Source organism: Tiliqua scincoides, chromosome 11 (genome assembly GCF_035046505.1).
Source record: "Tiliqua scincoides isolate rTilSci1 chromosome 11, rTilSci1.hap2, whole genome shotgun sequence".
In the NCBI taxonomy this organism is placed as follows: Eukaryota; Metazoa; Chordata; class Lepidosauria; order Squamata; family Scincidae; genus Tiliqua; species Tiliqua scincoides.
Window position 1 is genome coordinate 24,139,281 of NC_089831.1, and position 13,582 is coordinate 24,152,862.

A 13,582-nucleotide genomic window follows, 5' to 3' on the forward strand; every position below is an offset into this window, starting at 1 on the left:
TTTGTATGCCTGCAAGCGCGCTTGTGTGCTTGTTAATCCATGTGCTGTATCTCACTCAGCCACAGAACAGAAGACGTTTGTTTCAGTGGGTAAAGGTTGAGTAATCAGGAGAGCTTTACCTGCATGTGTGAACTGGCCCACAAGAGGCAGGATGGATTGTTAACCTGTGCAAGTACATTTCCTCTTCTCACCCCCAATATCCTTTGCTAGACTGCAAGTCAACAATTGGTTTTTGTTCTCTTTTGTAACTCTAGATCAGTGGTTTTCAAGGAATGTCCCAGGGAGCCCTGGGCTTCTGCAGAAGCTGCCCATGGGGCCTGCATCAAAATTTGTACCAATGGACACGTTTTCTTGTAAGGCAGCCTGACCTGCCCGCTTCTGACCTTTGCCTGCCATGTGTAGCTATGGGGCGTGTGTTGTATCGGATCCAAGACCCTCCCAGTCCAGCTTGCTGTCCCTACAGTGGCCATCCAGATGCCCCCCAAAGAGGGCAGAAAACCAGCCACCGTCCTGCATTGCTGTCCCCCAAGAATTGGTATTTAGAAATAGACTACCCCTGAGCATGAAGGTTCCCTCTTCCACAAGGGCTTGCCTTCTGACTCAGACGCCATCGGGTCCAATATCCTGTTTTCCACAGGGCCCAACCAGCCCCTTCTTGCCCTTAAAAGACAACCCAGTGTGGCTTGCACCAGGGCTCAGTCATGGATGGGCAGAAGCTCTTTGATGTGGAGAGAGTCCCTGGAATGTAGGTGTGGAAAAGGGATGAACAAGAGCCTTGCTTTCCTGCCCCTGCGCTCAACCAGAATCGCTCCTTTGTGCCATGTCCCCGCATCAGTGGCCTCAGCCCCTCCTTCCCCACCAGCCTTTGTTCGCTTCCTTGCAGGGTTCCTCCTTTCCTGGTTCTTGCAGCCCTTCCGCCTCTCCCCAAGCTTCTTCTCCTATCTGGGAGGACCTGCTTTTCCAGTTCACTGCCTTGCCTGTGCAGTCCCTGTTGTGTTCCCCCCACCCTGTTTTAAATATAAATACCAGCTGTATAATTATTGGAGTGTTATCTGTAAACATGTAGATTAGACTAAAGATGTGGGGCCCTGTGTGTCTGTGTGTTTAAAAGCTGAATTTAAGTGTTGATTATTTCTGCAAAAGGCTTATCTCCTTTGCATGGAAGGAAGGGCATCAGCTGAGAGAGAACACTCTCACATAACACCAGAAGCAGGGGACATCCACTCAAATTGAGTGTTGGGAGAGTTAGGACAGACAAAAGAAAATATTTCTTGACTCAGCGTGTGGTTGGTCTGTGGAACTCCTTGCCACAGGATGTGGTAACGGCATCTGGCCTGGATGCCTTGAAAAGGGGATTGGACAAGTTTCTGGGGGAAAAGTCCATTACGGGTTACAAGCCATGATGTGTCTGTGCAACCTCCTGATTTTAGAAATGGGCCATGTCAGATGCAGGGGAGGGCACCAGGATGCAGGTCTTCTTGTTGTCTGGTGTGCTCCCTGGGGCATTTGGTGGGCCGCTGTGAGATACAGGAAGCTGGACTAGATGGGCCTATGGCCTGATCCAGTGGGGCTGTTCTTATGTTCTTAACTACAATTCCCAGGAGGCCTTGCAGGTCTCTTGTTATCTGGTGCGCTCCCTGGGGCATTTGGTGGGCCGCTGTGAGATACAGGAAGCTGGACTAGATGGGCCTATGGCCTGATCCAGTGGGGCTGTTCTTATGTTCTTATGTAAGAATTTGAAAACATGTCACCTGTGTAGCTCATATCCAAGGATACCCCCATGCCATAAATGGCTTCCTGATTATATTTAGGGGTGTGTGAGGGAGGGAGGGAGGGATACATGCGTGCAGCTAAATTTTGCACCCTGCATAGATTATGCAAATGATGTACAGTTGCACATACTTTTCTGCAGCTTTCACATTTCTGTGTGAATCGTTCTTCTGCTGTTAGTTATGGGGAACATCTCCAAGCCGTGTGGGGCACCAAATCCCTGTATCCTGACACCAGCCAAAACGTCTTTACCCATCCCTTCACCTTCAGAGAACCACCAGCCATTGTCCATTCGGATTTTTACTTTATTTTATACATTTCTATCCCACTGTAAGGTCTAGAGTGGGTAGGAGGAACCCACAGTGGGTTTGGGGCTGTGCTTCATGCCCCAAACCCAGCACCTGCAGATAAGGTAGACCTGGTTCACACGTGCAGGCGCAGTGTATGGTGTCCCATCTCAGGATTACTGAATGTACGGCTCTGGTTCACATGTTCATGTGCCACCCTCTGGTTGCACAGTACTGAGTAGTTCCAGTCCTGTCCCTGCAAATCCCTCAGGTCAGAGGTGCTACGATCTGACAGCTCTGCTGGCTGTGTTGGATCTCCGAAGGCTCATCAGCACATACAAGTTGCTGCTTGATCCTGCAGTCATCAGGTGATGAACATACATGTTCAAACCAGCCTGTAGATAAGATGCCACTTATCTGTTTGTAAGAATCTTCACGTATCGGCTACCAAGCAGGAGAATTTCACAGAAATGTTGTTGGGTTCATTTTGTTCCTCTCCAGTTTTAGGCACACATACTCTGGGCCTAAACCGTGGGCCGCTGTGAGATACAGGAAGCTGGACTAGATGGGCCCATGGCCTGATCCAGTGGGGCTGTTCTTATGTTCTTAAACTACAATTCCCAGGAGGCCTTGCGGGTCTCTTGTTATCTGGTGTGCTCCCTGGGGCATTTGGTGGGCCGCTGTGAGATACAGGAAGCTGGACTAGATGGGCCTATGGCCTGATCCAGTGGGGCTGCTCTTATGTTCTTAAACTACAATTCCCAGGAGGCCTTGCAGGTCTCTTGTTATCTGGTGTGCTCCCTGGGGCATTTGGTGGGCCGCTGTGAGATACAGGAAGCTGGACTAGATGGGCCTATGGCCTGATCCAGTGGGGCTGTTCTTATGTTCTTAACTACAATTCCCAGGAAGCCTTGCAGGTCTCTTGTTATCTGGTGTGCTCCCTGGGGCATTTGGTGGGCCGCTGTGAGATACAGGAAGCTGGACTAGATGGGCCTCTGGCCTGATCCAGTGGGGCTGTTCTTATGTTCTTATGTTCTTATGACTAGATGGGCCTATGGCCTGATCCAGTGGGGCTGTTCTTATGTTCTTAAACTACAATTCCCAGGAGGCCTTGCAGGTCTCTTGTTATCTGGTGTGCTCCCTGGGGCATTTGGTGGGCTGCTGTGAGATAAAGGAAGCTGGACTAGATGGGCCCATGGCCTGATCCAGTGGGGCTGTTCTTATGGGCCTTTCTTGTCCATAGGCTCAGCTTCCATGGATTTCAGAATCAGTGGACGCTGAGCCCACGACTGGAGGGCCACAGAGGACCTTTTGGATCCTACCACAACTTCCGGTTTGCACCGGTGACTTCCCGTTGTGTCTGGAGGTGTTCTGAACCCCCACCCCCCCCCCATTATTTGCAGAATTTCGTATCTGCAGGAGGGTCCTGGAGAGGATCTCCCACGGATACTGTGGACCCACTGTAAGTAATATACATCAGCAATCAGGCTAGTGAAAATGTGGACTATTAACTTTGTGGAGCCACTTCACAAAACTGCTGTGCACTCCAGTGAGTTTCCTTTCTGGCTCAGAAATGCAGCCCAAACTCATTTATCCATGGAGAGAGGAAAACCCTCCCATAGTGTGCCTCCCAGGATTACCTATGGAGCTATGAACCATGTTTAGAACGACTTGTGGAATCCTCCTTCTCCCAAGAGAGTTAACTCGACAAATGATGTGTTGGAATTCCAACAACACAATTGCGTTTCCTTCTCCTGCTTGACTCCCCCCCCCCTTTTACTCTCATTGCAGGCCTTTGGGCTCAGACAGTGCTCGTCAACGATACCGTCTCGGGCTTCATCGGGACGGACGTGACCCTGCACTGCACTTTGGCCAACCCCTTCCCCAACGTGAAGATTACCCAGGTCACCTGGCAGAAGACCACCAATGGCTCAAAGCAGAATGTGGCCATCTTCAACCCCAACATGGGTGTGTCTATTCTGGACCCTTACAAGGACCGGGTGAAGTTCCAGAACTCCTCCAACAAGGATGGCACCATCAAGCTCTCACGCCTGGAGCTGGAGGACGAAGGCGTCTACATCTGCGAGTTTGCAACGTTCCCCACCGGCAATCGGGAGAACCAGCTCAACCTCACTGTCTTGGGTAAGTTCCTCGGGCAACTTTGGAGGAACCAGATTTCAACATGGTGCAGTTGTGTGTTTTCCTGGCATGAAGGTTGTTGCCTTTCTGGACATGCAGCAAAGGACAGACCCAAACCATAGCAATTCTCCCGAGAGAATTGTCTGATGAGCGAGACGGAGGCAGGGATATGCTGGGCTGATCTGCTCCTTGCTCCCCTGGCCCAGCTCTGTGGTGGAAAGTCTGTTGCCCTCCCTTGGTTGTCAGTCGCAGTGAACGTTTGTTGGATGTCAAGCATGGGGCATGAGAAGAAGAAGCAGTGATTAGAGTTCTTGAGAGAGGGACAGGGCCGGTAACTGAATGGGGCACAGAACTGCTCACTCTTACTCACTGGAGAACTCATATCATGGTTTGCACATTGCCAAATATATATGTTGAGCTCAATGAGATCTAGAACCTTGTTTCTTTTTTTTAAAAAAAATGTAATTTTAGTGGATCTAGATTCTGCAACACACCCTGTCCGCATGATGTGTCTGCAGAATGTTGTAAGTTGCATAGTACTGGCTACATGGCTCTTAGCAAAGACCAAAATCCCAAGATGTATTTTGAAGCAAGATGGTGAAGCCACTTGGGTTCTGACCCTCTCCTGGGTCTGGCCCAAGGGAAATAAGTCCAGGGCTACCAGACTGACACTTCACAACAGGCTTGTGACAGTTCATTTATTTTCTATGTGCCTATCTCTCCTCTAGTCCAAGGAACTTGGGAAAATGCACATGACACCCCCCCCCCGCGCACACACATTTTATCTTCTTAACAGCCCTGCACGGTAGGCGGAGCAATGATGACTAACCCAAGGTGAGGCGAAGTAGGGATTCGAACCCAGGGCTTCTCCAGTCTCAGCGCAATCTCTAAACTGCTCCACGCATCTTCCCTCTTTCTCACCTTCTCCTTGCGACCTTTTCTTCTTAGCCAAACCCACTAACCGGATGGTGGGTACCTCCAGTCCGCTCGTGGCCAGGGCCGGCAAGATGGAGAAGATCTCGGTGGCCACCTGCACGTCCTCCAACGGGAAGCCCTCCAGCACCGTCTCCTGGGAAACCAAGCTGAAAGGGGAGGCGGAGTTCCAGGAAATCCGTAACGGCAATGGCACCATCACAGTGATCAGCCGGTACCGCTTGCTGCCGAGCCGCGAGGCCCACCGGCAGCAGCTTGTGTGCGTGGTCAACTATCAGCTGGACCGCTTCACCGACAGCATGACCCTCAACGTGCTGTGTGAGTGGGAGGGGCTGGGAGGGCTGTGGAGGGATGCCTGAACACCTCTGGCAGAGTTGGGACTCAAGCGTTCTTCAGAGCATGGCTTGACTCGCGTGTTTTCAGTGTCAGGATTCTCCCTTGGGCTCATGCCCAAACCGTGATGCGTGATGGTTTTCACTATCTTGGATGATTTTGGAAGGGGAGTGGACAGATTCACAGAGGAGGAGATGCCTGTCGATGGCCGCTAGTCCCCAAGGCTGTGTGCCACCTCCATCTTCAGGGGCAGTCCAGCTCTAAGTACCCATGGCAAGGGAGCCATGGCAGGAAAGAATGATTGACCAACATGTGGACCTCCGGGCAGTGGTTTAGCTAAGAGGGGTTTGGGGGGTCAATTGCCCCAAGCACAATGCATGGGGGGAGTGCCAGGGGGTACCTTTTGGAGGTCTTCCAAGGCCCAGGGAGGCTACTCACAGTCTCAAAATTAGAATGGCACTTCTGGTTTTTGCAAAAAAAAACTGGATGTGCTTCTCTAACACCTGCTTGGGGGGGTGTTAAAAAAATTGCACCCCTGAATGCCATAGATATGCCACTGGGAGGCACCTGCTTGGCCACTGGGAAGCAGGAATCTAGACAGCCCCCTGGTTGTTCTTTCCTAAGATTAGTGTCCATTGCTCTGGCATTCCTTGAGGTCATTCAGCTACTGGATGAAGCAGTCCAGGGTGCATATTAATGACCTCCTGTTCCCCCTCTCGTCCACTTCCATATCCTCTCCTCCCTCCTGTCTATCTTCCCTTTCTCCTTGACTCACCCATCCTTTACAAATTCTCTTTTGCTCTTCACGTGTTCCTCTCCTGTCCATCCTTTTTCTCAAAACCCTTCCCCATCCCTCCCCTTCCGCATCCCTTCTGCCATTATCCTCCCCTTTTCCTGCCCGCCTGTCCTTCCCAATCCTTCCCCCCCATTCTTCCCGTGGCTCCCCTTACAGATGAGCCAGAAGTGAGGATTGACGGCTTTGATGGCAACTGGTATCTCAACCGGAAGGACGTGAAGCTGACGTGCATCGCGGATGCCAACCCACCGGCTACCCTCTACCAGTGGAAGCTGTAAGTAGCTGTGTACGATGCTGGGGGTTTCGAGCTGTGGGGTGCCAGGAACTCTGACTGCCCATTAATCCAAGAAGGGGAGCAAGTAGAGCGGGGGAAGTTTCCACGCACTGACTATGCCACACCGAATTTACTCCCAAATGCTTTCAACGGTGGATTTAGCTCACTGCAGATGTCAGCAGATACTGGGATCCCAATTTAAATGGCTTTAACAAGAAAAAAGTGCCAAAATCACTTTTTGTTTTACCTTTGCGCAGTCAAACCATGCCATTTCCCAGCCTCTGCAGCTGTTTCTAGGTCTGAATGACCCACTTCCAGGTTGCACAGAGGATCCTAGCTCCTCCCAGCATTGCATCTGAATGCATCTGCAGTTTCTGGTATTCACTGAGGGTACTGGAACAGAACCCCCATGGATACTGAGGTCCATCTCTAATTGGAGCCTGTTTCTCACTGAGGTGGTAGATCTAGAACTGAGATTAAACTATCTCAGATGGAGATACAAATGAACACTCCTGGATTTTTTTTTTTTTTAAAAACAACAAGTATTCAGCACTTTGGAAGCTAGAATGTTCAGAAGAGTGGCTCTAGCCTAGTTTGTTCCCTGATACACTAGCTTTCTATGGGCGAGAATATTTTTTTTAAAATGCTGGAAGCATTCAGTCACATGACTCCCTACCTAAAGCTTGAGCGTATGTTTATCACTTCAGAGAGAACTAAGTCAAGGGGTGATGATGGTGACAGGCTGCAAACTGAGCTTAGACCTGCTCCATTCCTGCTGCCACCCCCCCCTAAAAAAAATCCACCTTAACCAGAGGAAAACCTATCTGGACTTCACAGCCACCACATCAACTATCCTAAAATGCTGTTCCTTGTTTTTCCAATGCCTCTTCATCCTCATTCATGACTTAATTTGATGCTGAAGAGGCTCTGTTTCTGCCTAGAAGAGCATGACCAGCTGCTGTGTGTGTGTGTGTGTGTGTGTGAGAGAGAGAGAGAGAGAGAGAGAGAGAGAGAGAGAGAGTGTTAGTGCATGTGTGTTTCCAGGCAGACAGCCTTGATCTGCAGTCAGCAACACACAAGCCTCGTCACCTGGAATGACGGGATGAAGTCAGGCACAAAGGCAAATGGTCCAGCTCTCAGCCACAGTGCAGGAGCCAATAAATCAAGGACTGGACTGCACCACTCCAGAATACAAGGGGCAGATCTTAGGGCAGAAAGCTCTTCCCTCTGAAAAATATCCTGTGGAAAACTGAGTGGGAAGGGTTTTAGTGTATCTTTATAACTGACCAGCCAATTTTCCAGTGTGCTAACATATATGGAGGGATGGATGAATGGAGGAACATTCAGTCATGTGAGCCCTTCATGTGGTATAACCCAGACACAGGTTGACCATCACTTCTGCTGCTTATGAGAACGAATCCAGTAGGGTGGCTCCTTCTGGGTGGAAAGAGGAGGAAGGACCCATGTTCCTTCCCTTAAGTGAGTATAAGAAAAGAACATGAAAGGTCAGGCAAGTACTGTAGGCCACAGGCTGACTGAAGTCCAATTGACCAGCAACACAGATGGAGTGCTTGGTATTCTTCTCTCTCAGCAACAAGCTCTGCAGGCAGAGGGAGGACAGCAGACCTGGGACTAACACTGGAGTGACCCTCTCATGTTCCCTGAGTCCCTGGGCAAGGAGGATTCTGGACTGTCCTATGAGTGGCTGAGCTGGAACTGCCTCTGGACGGGATGGTGCTGATAGCCAGTGCTTGGTGCTAAGGGCTCCAGGCCTTTCCTTTTGTGTAAGAAGAGACAGGAATTAGGTGCTGCACCTCTAACTTGTTGCTCTGAAGAGGTCTTCAGCATTTTTCCCCTGTCCTTTTCATCCTAGTCACCTGAAATCCCGATGTGGATCGCACATCCCAAAGGCCACTGTATCAGAATTGCTGTCCTGACTTTTCAACAGTGCTGCCTCCCCTCCAGAGAATCCAGTTTCCATCATTCATTTGAACCAGTTTAGCTTTCCAAGAGTTTCAACTTTTACTGAAAGGCAAAAGAAGAAGGGGAATGCAGTTGTAGCCTGCTTTTGTTGAACCATCCCAAGGTTGTGGTTCCACTTTATTCCACATTGGTCAGACCTCACCTGGAGTACGGACCTCACCTATGTCCATTTCTGGGCACCTCACTTTAAGAAAGATGCAGCCAAACTGGAGTGGATTCAGAGAAGAGCAACAAAGGTGATCAGAGGGCTGGAGAACAAGGAAGAAAAGTTGAGGGAACTTTGTTTGTTTAGCCTGGAGAAGAGAAGGGGATGTGATAGCTGAGAGGGGATTTGATAGCACTCTTCAAATCCCTGAATGGGCCTCATATGGAAGAAGGGACAATTTTGTTCTCAGCTGCCTGTGAGAGCAGAGCTTGATCCAATGGGTACGAATTGCAAAAGAAGAGATTCTGCTTGGACATCAGGAAAAAATTCTTGGCGGTCAGGGTTGTTTAGCAGTGGAACGGATTGCAGAGGAAGGTGGTGAAATAACCCTCACTGGAGATCTTCAAGCAGACAACAGGCACCTGCTCTGAGATGCTCAAGGGAGATTTCTTACTGTAGGCAGAGAGTTGGTCTAGATGACCTTGTGTGTCCCGTCCCTTCTATTACTCAATCCAGGTTTCATCCAAGGCCACTGTTGCTGATCTGTTGCTGTTGTGCTTTTAAAGTCATGTTCACTTTTGAAGGCAAAACCTGATCAGATAATGTCTTATTCAGGCAGTCTTCACCGATGGGAAGATAGGTCCAAGCCTGGGACAAGTTGCTTTTCTGTCTCATCTTGGTGTCCCAGATCAAGCCAACCTGGTCTGTAAGAGACAAGGTCATTCCCACCCCACCCCTCTCCCTCCCCTTCTGGTGCTGACAGATCTAACTGAAGCTCAAAAGGCTCCATGTTTGGCCTTGCTGAAAGAGAAGGTGGCACGACCAGTATTTTAAGGCCTGCAAGTTATTGAGCAGGCAGAATGAGTTCCAGGTTAAGCTTCGGGGTAAATTATATCCTTATGCCAACAAAGTGACAGGGTGATGCCAGCATAATTATCCTGGGTGTTTCCCAACACGGAGAGTCGCTTTAGCTTCTTCTTTAAAGTGGTATTCCCTGTGCAAGAGAATAGATTGACCGTTCTACAAAAGGTTCCCTTCCAGCTTGCCTGTTCCCAACTCCTGTTCTCCCTCTTCCTCCATATGTGTGGAGAGGAGATTGGAAGCCCCACTTGCAACTTTTATCAAACCACAGTTTCTTCTTACATGCAGATAGTCTGATCTTGGGGTGATCCTCGTTGGCAAACCGAGTATGGTTTGTACAAACCACAGTTTCCCGTGCTAGACCTAGTGAGAAATGTCATTTCATTACAAACTACCAAGGGATGTTTTTAACTTTCTCCCTTCGTACAAAGAAGGATTGTGCACGCCAGCCCAGAGTCACGCCTGCTTGTTCATGCACCAAGAAACCATGGTTTGTCATGATTTCTGAACCAGACTTTTGAGTAAACAGGGCGCTTGACTAAGGGTGCACAAAACATTGTTTTCAGTTGTGGTATAGAAGTACTTTAGTCATTTGACAGGGTGCTTTGAACCTTCCATTTTGAGGGTAAAGATGCTGAGCAATCTAATTCTCAGATTTTTCTAGCAATCGAAATGTGTATCGCAGTCCATGACGGGTTATAAGCCTTAATGGGTGTGTGCAACTTCCTGACTTTAGAGGTAGGCTACCTCAGAATGCCAGGTGTGAGGGAGGGCACCAGGATGCAGGTCTCCTGTTGTCTTGAGTGCTTCCTGAGGCATTTGGTGGGCCCCTGTGAGATACAGGAGGCTGGACTAGATGAGCTTTTGGCCTGATCCAGCCAGGCTTTTGTGAGGTTCTTACAGTGTGCAGGTACCAAACTTCCGTTTCCCAAGCCCTGTGGAAATGCTCTGAACTCAACAGTTCTGATAACCCTGTGAGTCCCAAGTGGCTTTTGGGGCCAAATCAGACATGGGCGTAATTGCACAACATCCCTGGTTGGGGGGAGGGGTGTTTTTGTTTACAAATAGCAGCCATGGAGTGTGGCTAAACCATAGCAGAGTGTGGAGGAGGAGCTAGGACTTTGCCCCTCCTGCAGTTCTGATCCCAATTGCACCCTGCACCTTCCCCCACGCACTTGTAGCTGGAGAGAAACCTGTGGGAAGTGGTGTGTTTTAGAACCATACCCTATGCTAGGAACACCTGATCTGCATGCAGAAGGCCCCAAGTTCAGTCCACAACTTCCCTTGGAAGGAATCTGGAAAACCACGGATTTAGAAGAGAGCCTGGTCCAACAAGAAGCTGACGGAACATACCAAGATCCAGGTCTACAGAGCTTGCGTCCAGAGTACACTTCTGTACTGCAGCGAGTCATGGACTCTCTGCTCACAACAGGAGAGGAAACTGAACGCATTCCACATGCGCTGCCTCCGACGTATCCTCGGCATCACCTGGCAGGACAAAGTTCCTAACAACACAGTCCTGGAACGAGCTGGAATCCCTAGCATGTATGCACTGCTGAAACAGAGACGCCTGCGTTGGCTCGGTCATGTCGTGAGAATGGATGATGGCCGGATCCCAAAGGATCTCCTCTATGGAGAACTTGTGCACGGAAAGCGCCCTACAGGTAGACCACAGCTGCAATACAAGGACATCTGCAAGAGGAATCTGAAGGCCTTAGGAGTGGACCTCAACACATGGGAACCCCTGGCCTCTGTGCGGCCCGCTTGGAGGCAGGCTGTGCAGCATGGCCTTTCCCAGTTTGAAGAGACACTTGGCCAACAGTCTGAGGCAAAGAGGCAAAGCAGGAAGGCCCATCGCCAGGGAGACAGACCAGGGACAGTCTGCACTTGCTCCCGGCGTGGAAGGGACTGTCACTCCCGAATCGGCCTTTGCAGCCGCACTAGACGCTGTGCCAGAACCACCATTCAGAGCGTGATACCAGTGTCTTTCGAGACTGAAGGATGCCAACACATAGAAGGACCATGATCGGAATAAGAACTGAAAAGGACAGTTCACAAGAGCACCACGTGATGCGGCATGGCCTCAGTGTATCTCGTCTACCACATGAACCGCCTTTCACGTGCAGTCCTGTGTGATGAGCTCAGTGGAGGGTAAATTCAGCAGCGTTCTCCAGCAGTGGCACCCTCTTCTTGCCAAGCCTCTGTTTGACCCTCTGTGCAGATTATTTTAAGATCCAAGCAGAGAGTTGATGTTACCCTGTGCATCACATCCCTGTGTGCATCTTCCCCATGTCCTCTTGCCCAGGGGGCTGCTCAGTGGCCGTGATTCTAGGACCACATCATTTCAAAGGGGAGAGGATACTTTGGGTGAAGGAGCTGGAAACAGACAGAAGACAAAAACCGCTGTAGCATGGAAGGGCCTCCGGGGGATTTGCAGGTGAATTAAGGCCAGCACTGGATTTGTTGACTGGCAAGGGAGGCGAGAGAGATGCCGCAGGGGGAGAGAGAGAGAGAGAGAGAGACTGAGGGGGGATGTGTGAAGAGAGGGAATGATGAAAGAAAGCAAGGCGGGTTTGGAGATAGGGATGTACTGTACAGAAACCCCCCTAAGAAATTTCACTTGCTTTATAGAAATGTGTGTGCTTCCCTTGAAAATTCTCTTATGTTTTTGCCTTGGGAGGAATCCTGACATTTTCTTTGAGTTTGTGCTTTATGTAAAACGTTGCTGGAAAGCAGAAGTGGTCAGCTGATTCACGACTCCAAGGGCCCAATCCTCTCCCAACTTTCCAGTACTGATGCAGGGAAGCCCCAAGGTAAGGGAACAAACGTTCCCTTACCTTGAGGAGGCTTCCATGACTGCCCCACCACCTCAGGATGCATTGAATGCCTTTAAAAGGGGATTGGACAAGTTTCTGGAGGAAAAATCCATTACAGGGTACAAGCCATGATGTGTATGCGCAACCTCCTGATTTTAGAAATGGGTTATGTCAGAATGCCAGATGCAGGGGAGGGCACCAGGATGAGGTCTCTTGTTATCTGGTGTGCTCTCTGGGGCATTTGGTGGGCCGCTGTGAGATACAGGAAGCTGGACTAGATGGGCCTATGGCCTGATCCAGTGGGGCTGTTCTTATGTTCTTATGAATGCCCGGTTGGCACTGCTGTATCAACACTGGCAAGTTGGATAGGATTTGACCTCAAGGGATTGATCCACAAGTACCAGGGCAGGCAGAGTCCGAGACAGTCTGGCCCTCTCTCTATCAAATGGCAAGGGACAACTGTTCACACTCACATCCCACACTCACGCTGTTGAGCTCAAAGTGGCACACACAGGTGTGACTTGCCCCATCCTGTCCTTTCAATAACCCTGTGTCCTCTTTTACTCATGTCAAATGTAACATATGTAGAGATTACCAGTGGGCCCATGTTCACTCCGTGAGATTTTGTCCCCAAGACTTCTCATTCCTAGAGTGGCTTTTTCATCACACTGATGTTTTCTTGCATTGCTGGTGCAAAGGAAATTGGGAAACATCTCTGAGAATTGCCTTTGCTCCCCATGGTTTGGTAGGTGCACTGGCCAATCTTTCCAGATAACACTGTGCTCTTGGAACACAGTTCTCCAGGTCTTTCTGAGTCCCTGCAACCTGAGATTTTTAGCGGAGCTGCTTCCTGGGATGTTCTGCATGCTACGCATACACTCTGCCACTGATGTATGGGCCTTCCCAATTGCTTTAGCGAAAGTAATTGCTTTACCTTGTATTGGTAATTGAAAATGACTGAGCTGCATAATTCTTTTCCTCCATGTACTGGATTTTTCTTTGTTCGAGAGCATTTTCAAAACAGTTTGGGGTTGACTCGCCACTGACACAAGGGCTATTCACGCATCATGCTGTGCGCTTGTCCAGGTGTCTGCACAAACATGTGCCCTTCTGTGTGGACGACAGTACACATATTCATTTTAAAAGTCAGTGGGGGGGGGGGGGTGGGCCCCTTGGAAATCTAGCAGATTTCCAAGATCATGCCTTCTTTTACCCATATCAGATATAACATGTGAACCACTGTAG

General features: G+C 49.7%; 1 protein-coding gene across 1 annotated transcript in view; it reads left to right on the forward strand.

Moving 5' to 3' along the window:
* Positions 1–13,582, forward strand: part of NECTIN1 (nectin cell adhesion molecule 1) — a 123,810-nt gene that overhangs the window by 93,720 nt on the left and 16,508 nt on the right. Inside the window, exons 2-4 of the mRNA XM_066639609.1 lie at positions 3,849–4,199; positions 5,145–5,447; positions 6,415–6,532. Coding sequence (XP_066495706.1) covers positions 3,849–4,199; positions 5,145–5,447; positions 6,415–6,532 — 772 coding nt within the window. The remainder of the gene's footprint in view (positions 1–3,848; positions 4,200–5,144; positions 5,448–6,414; positions 6,533–13,582) is intronic.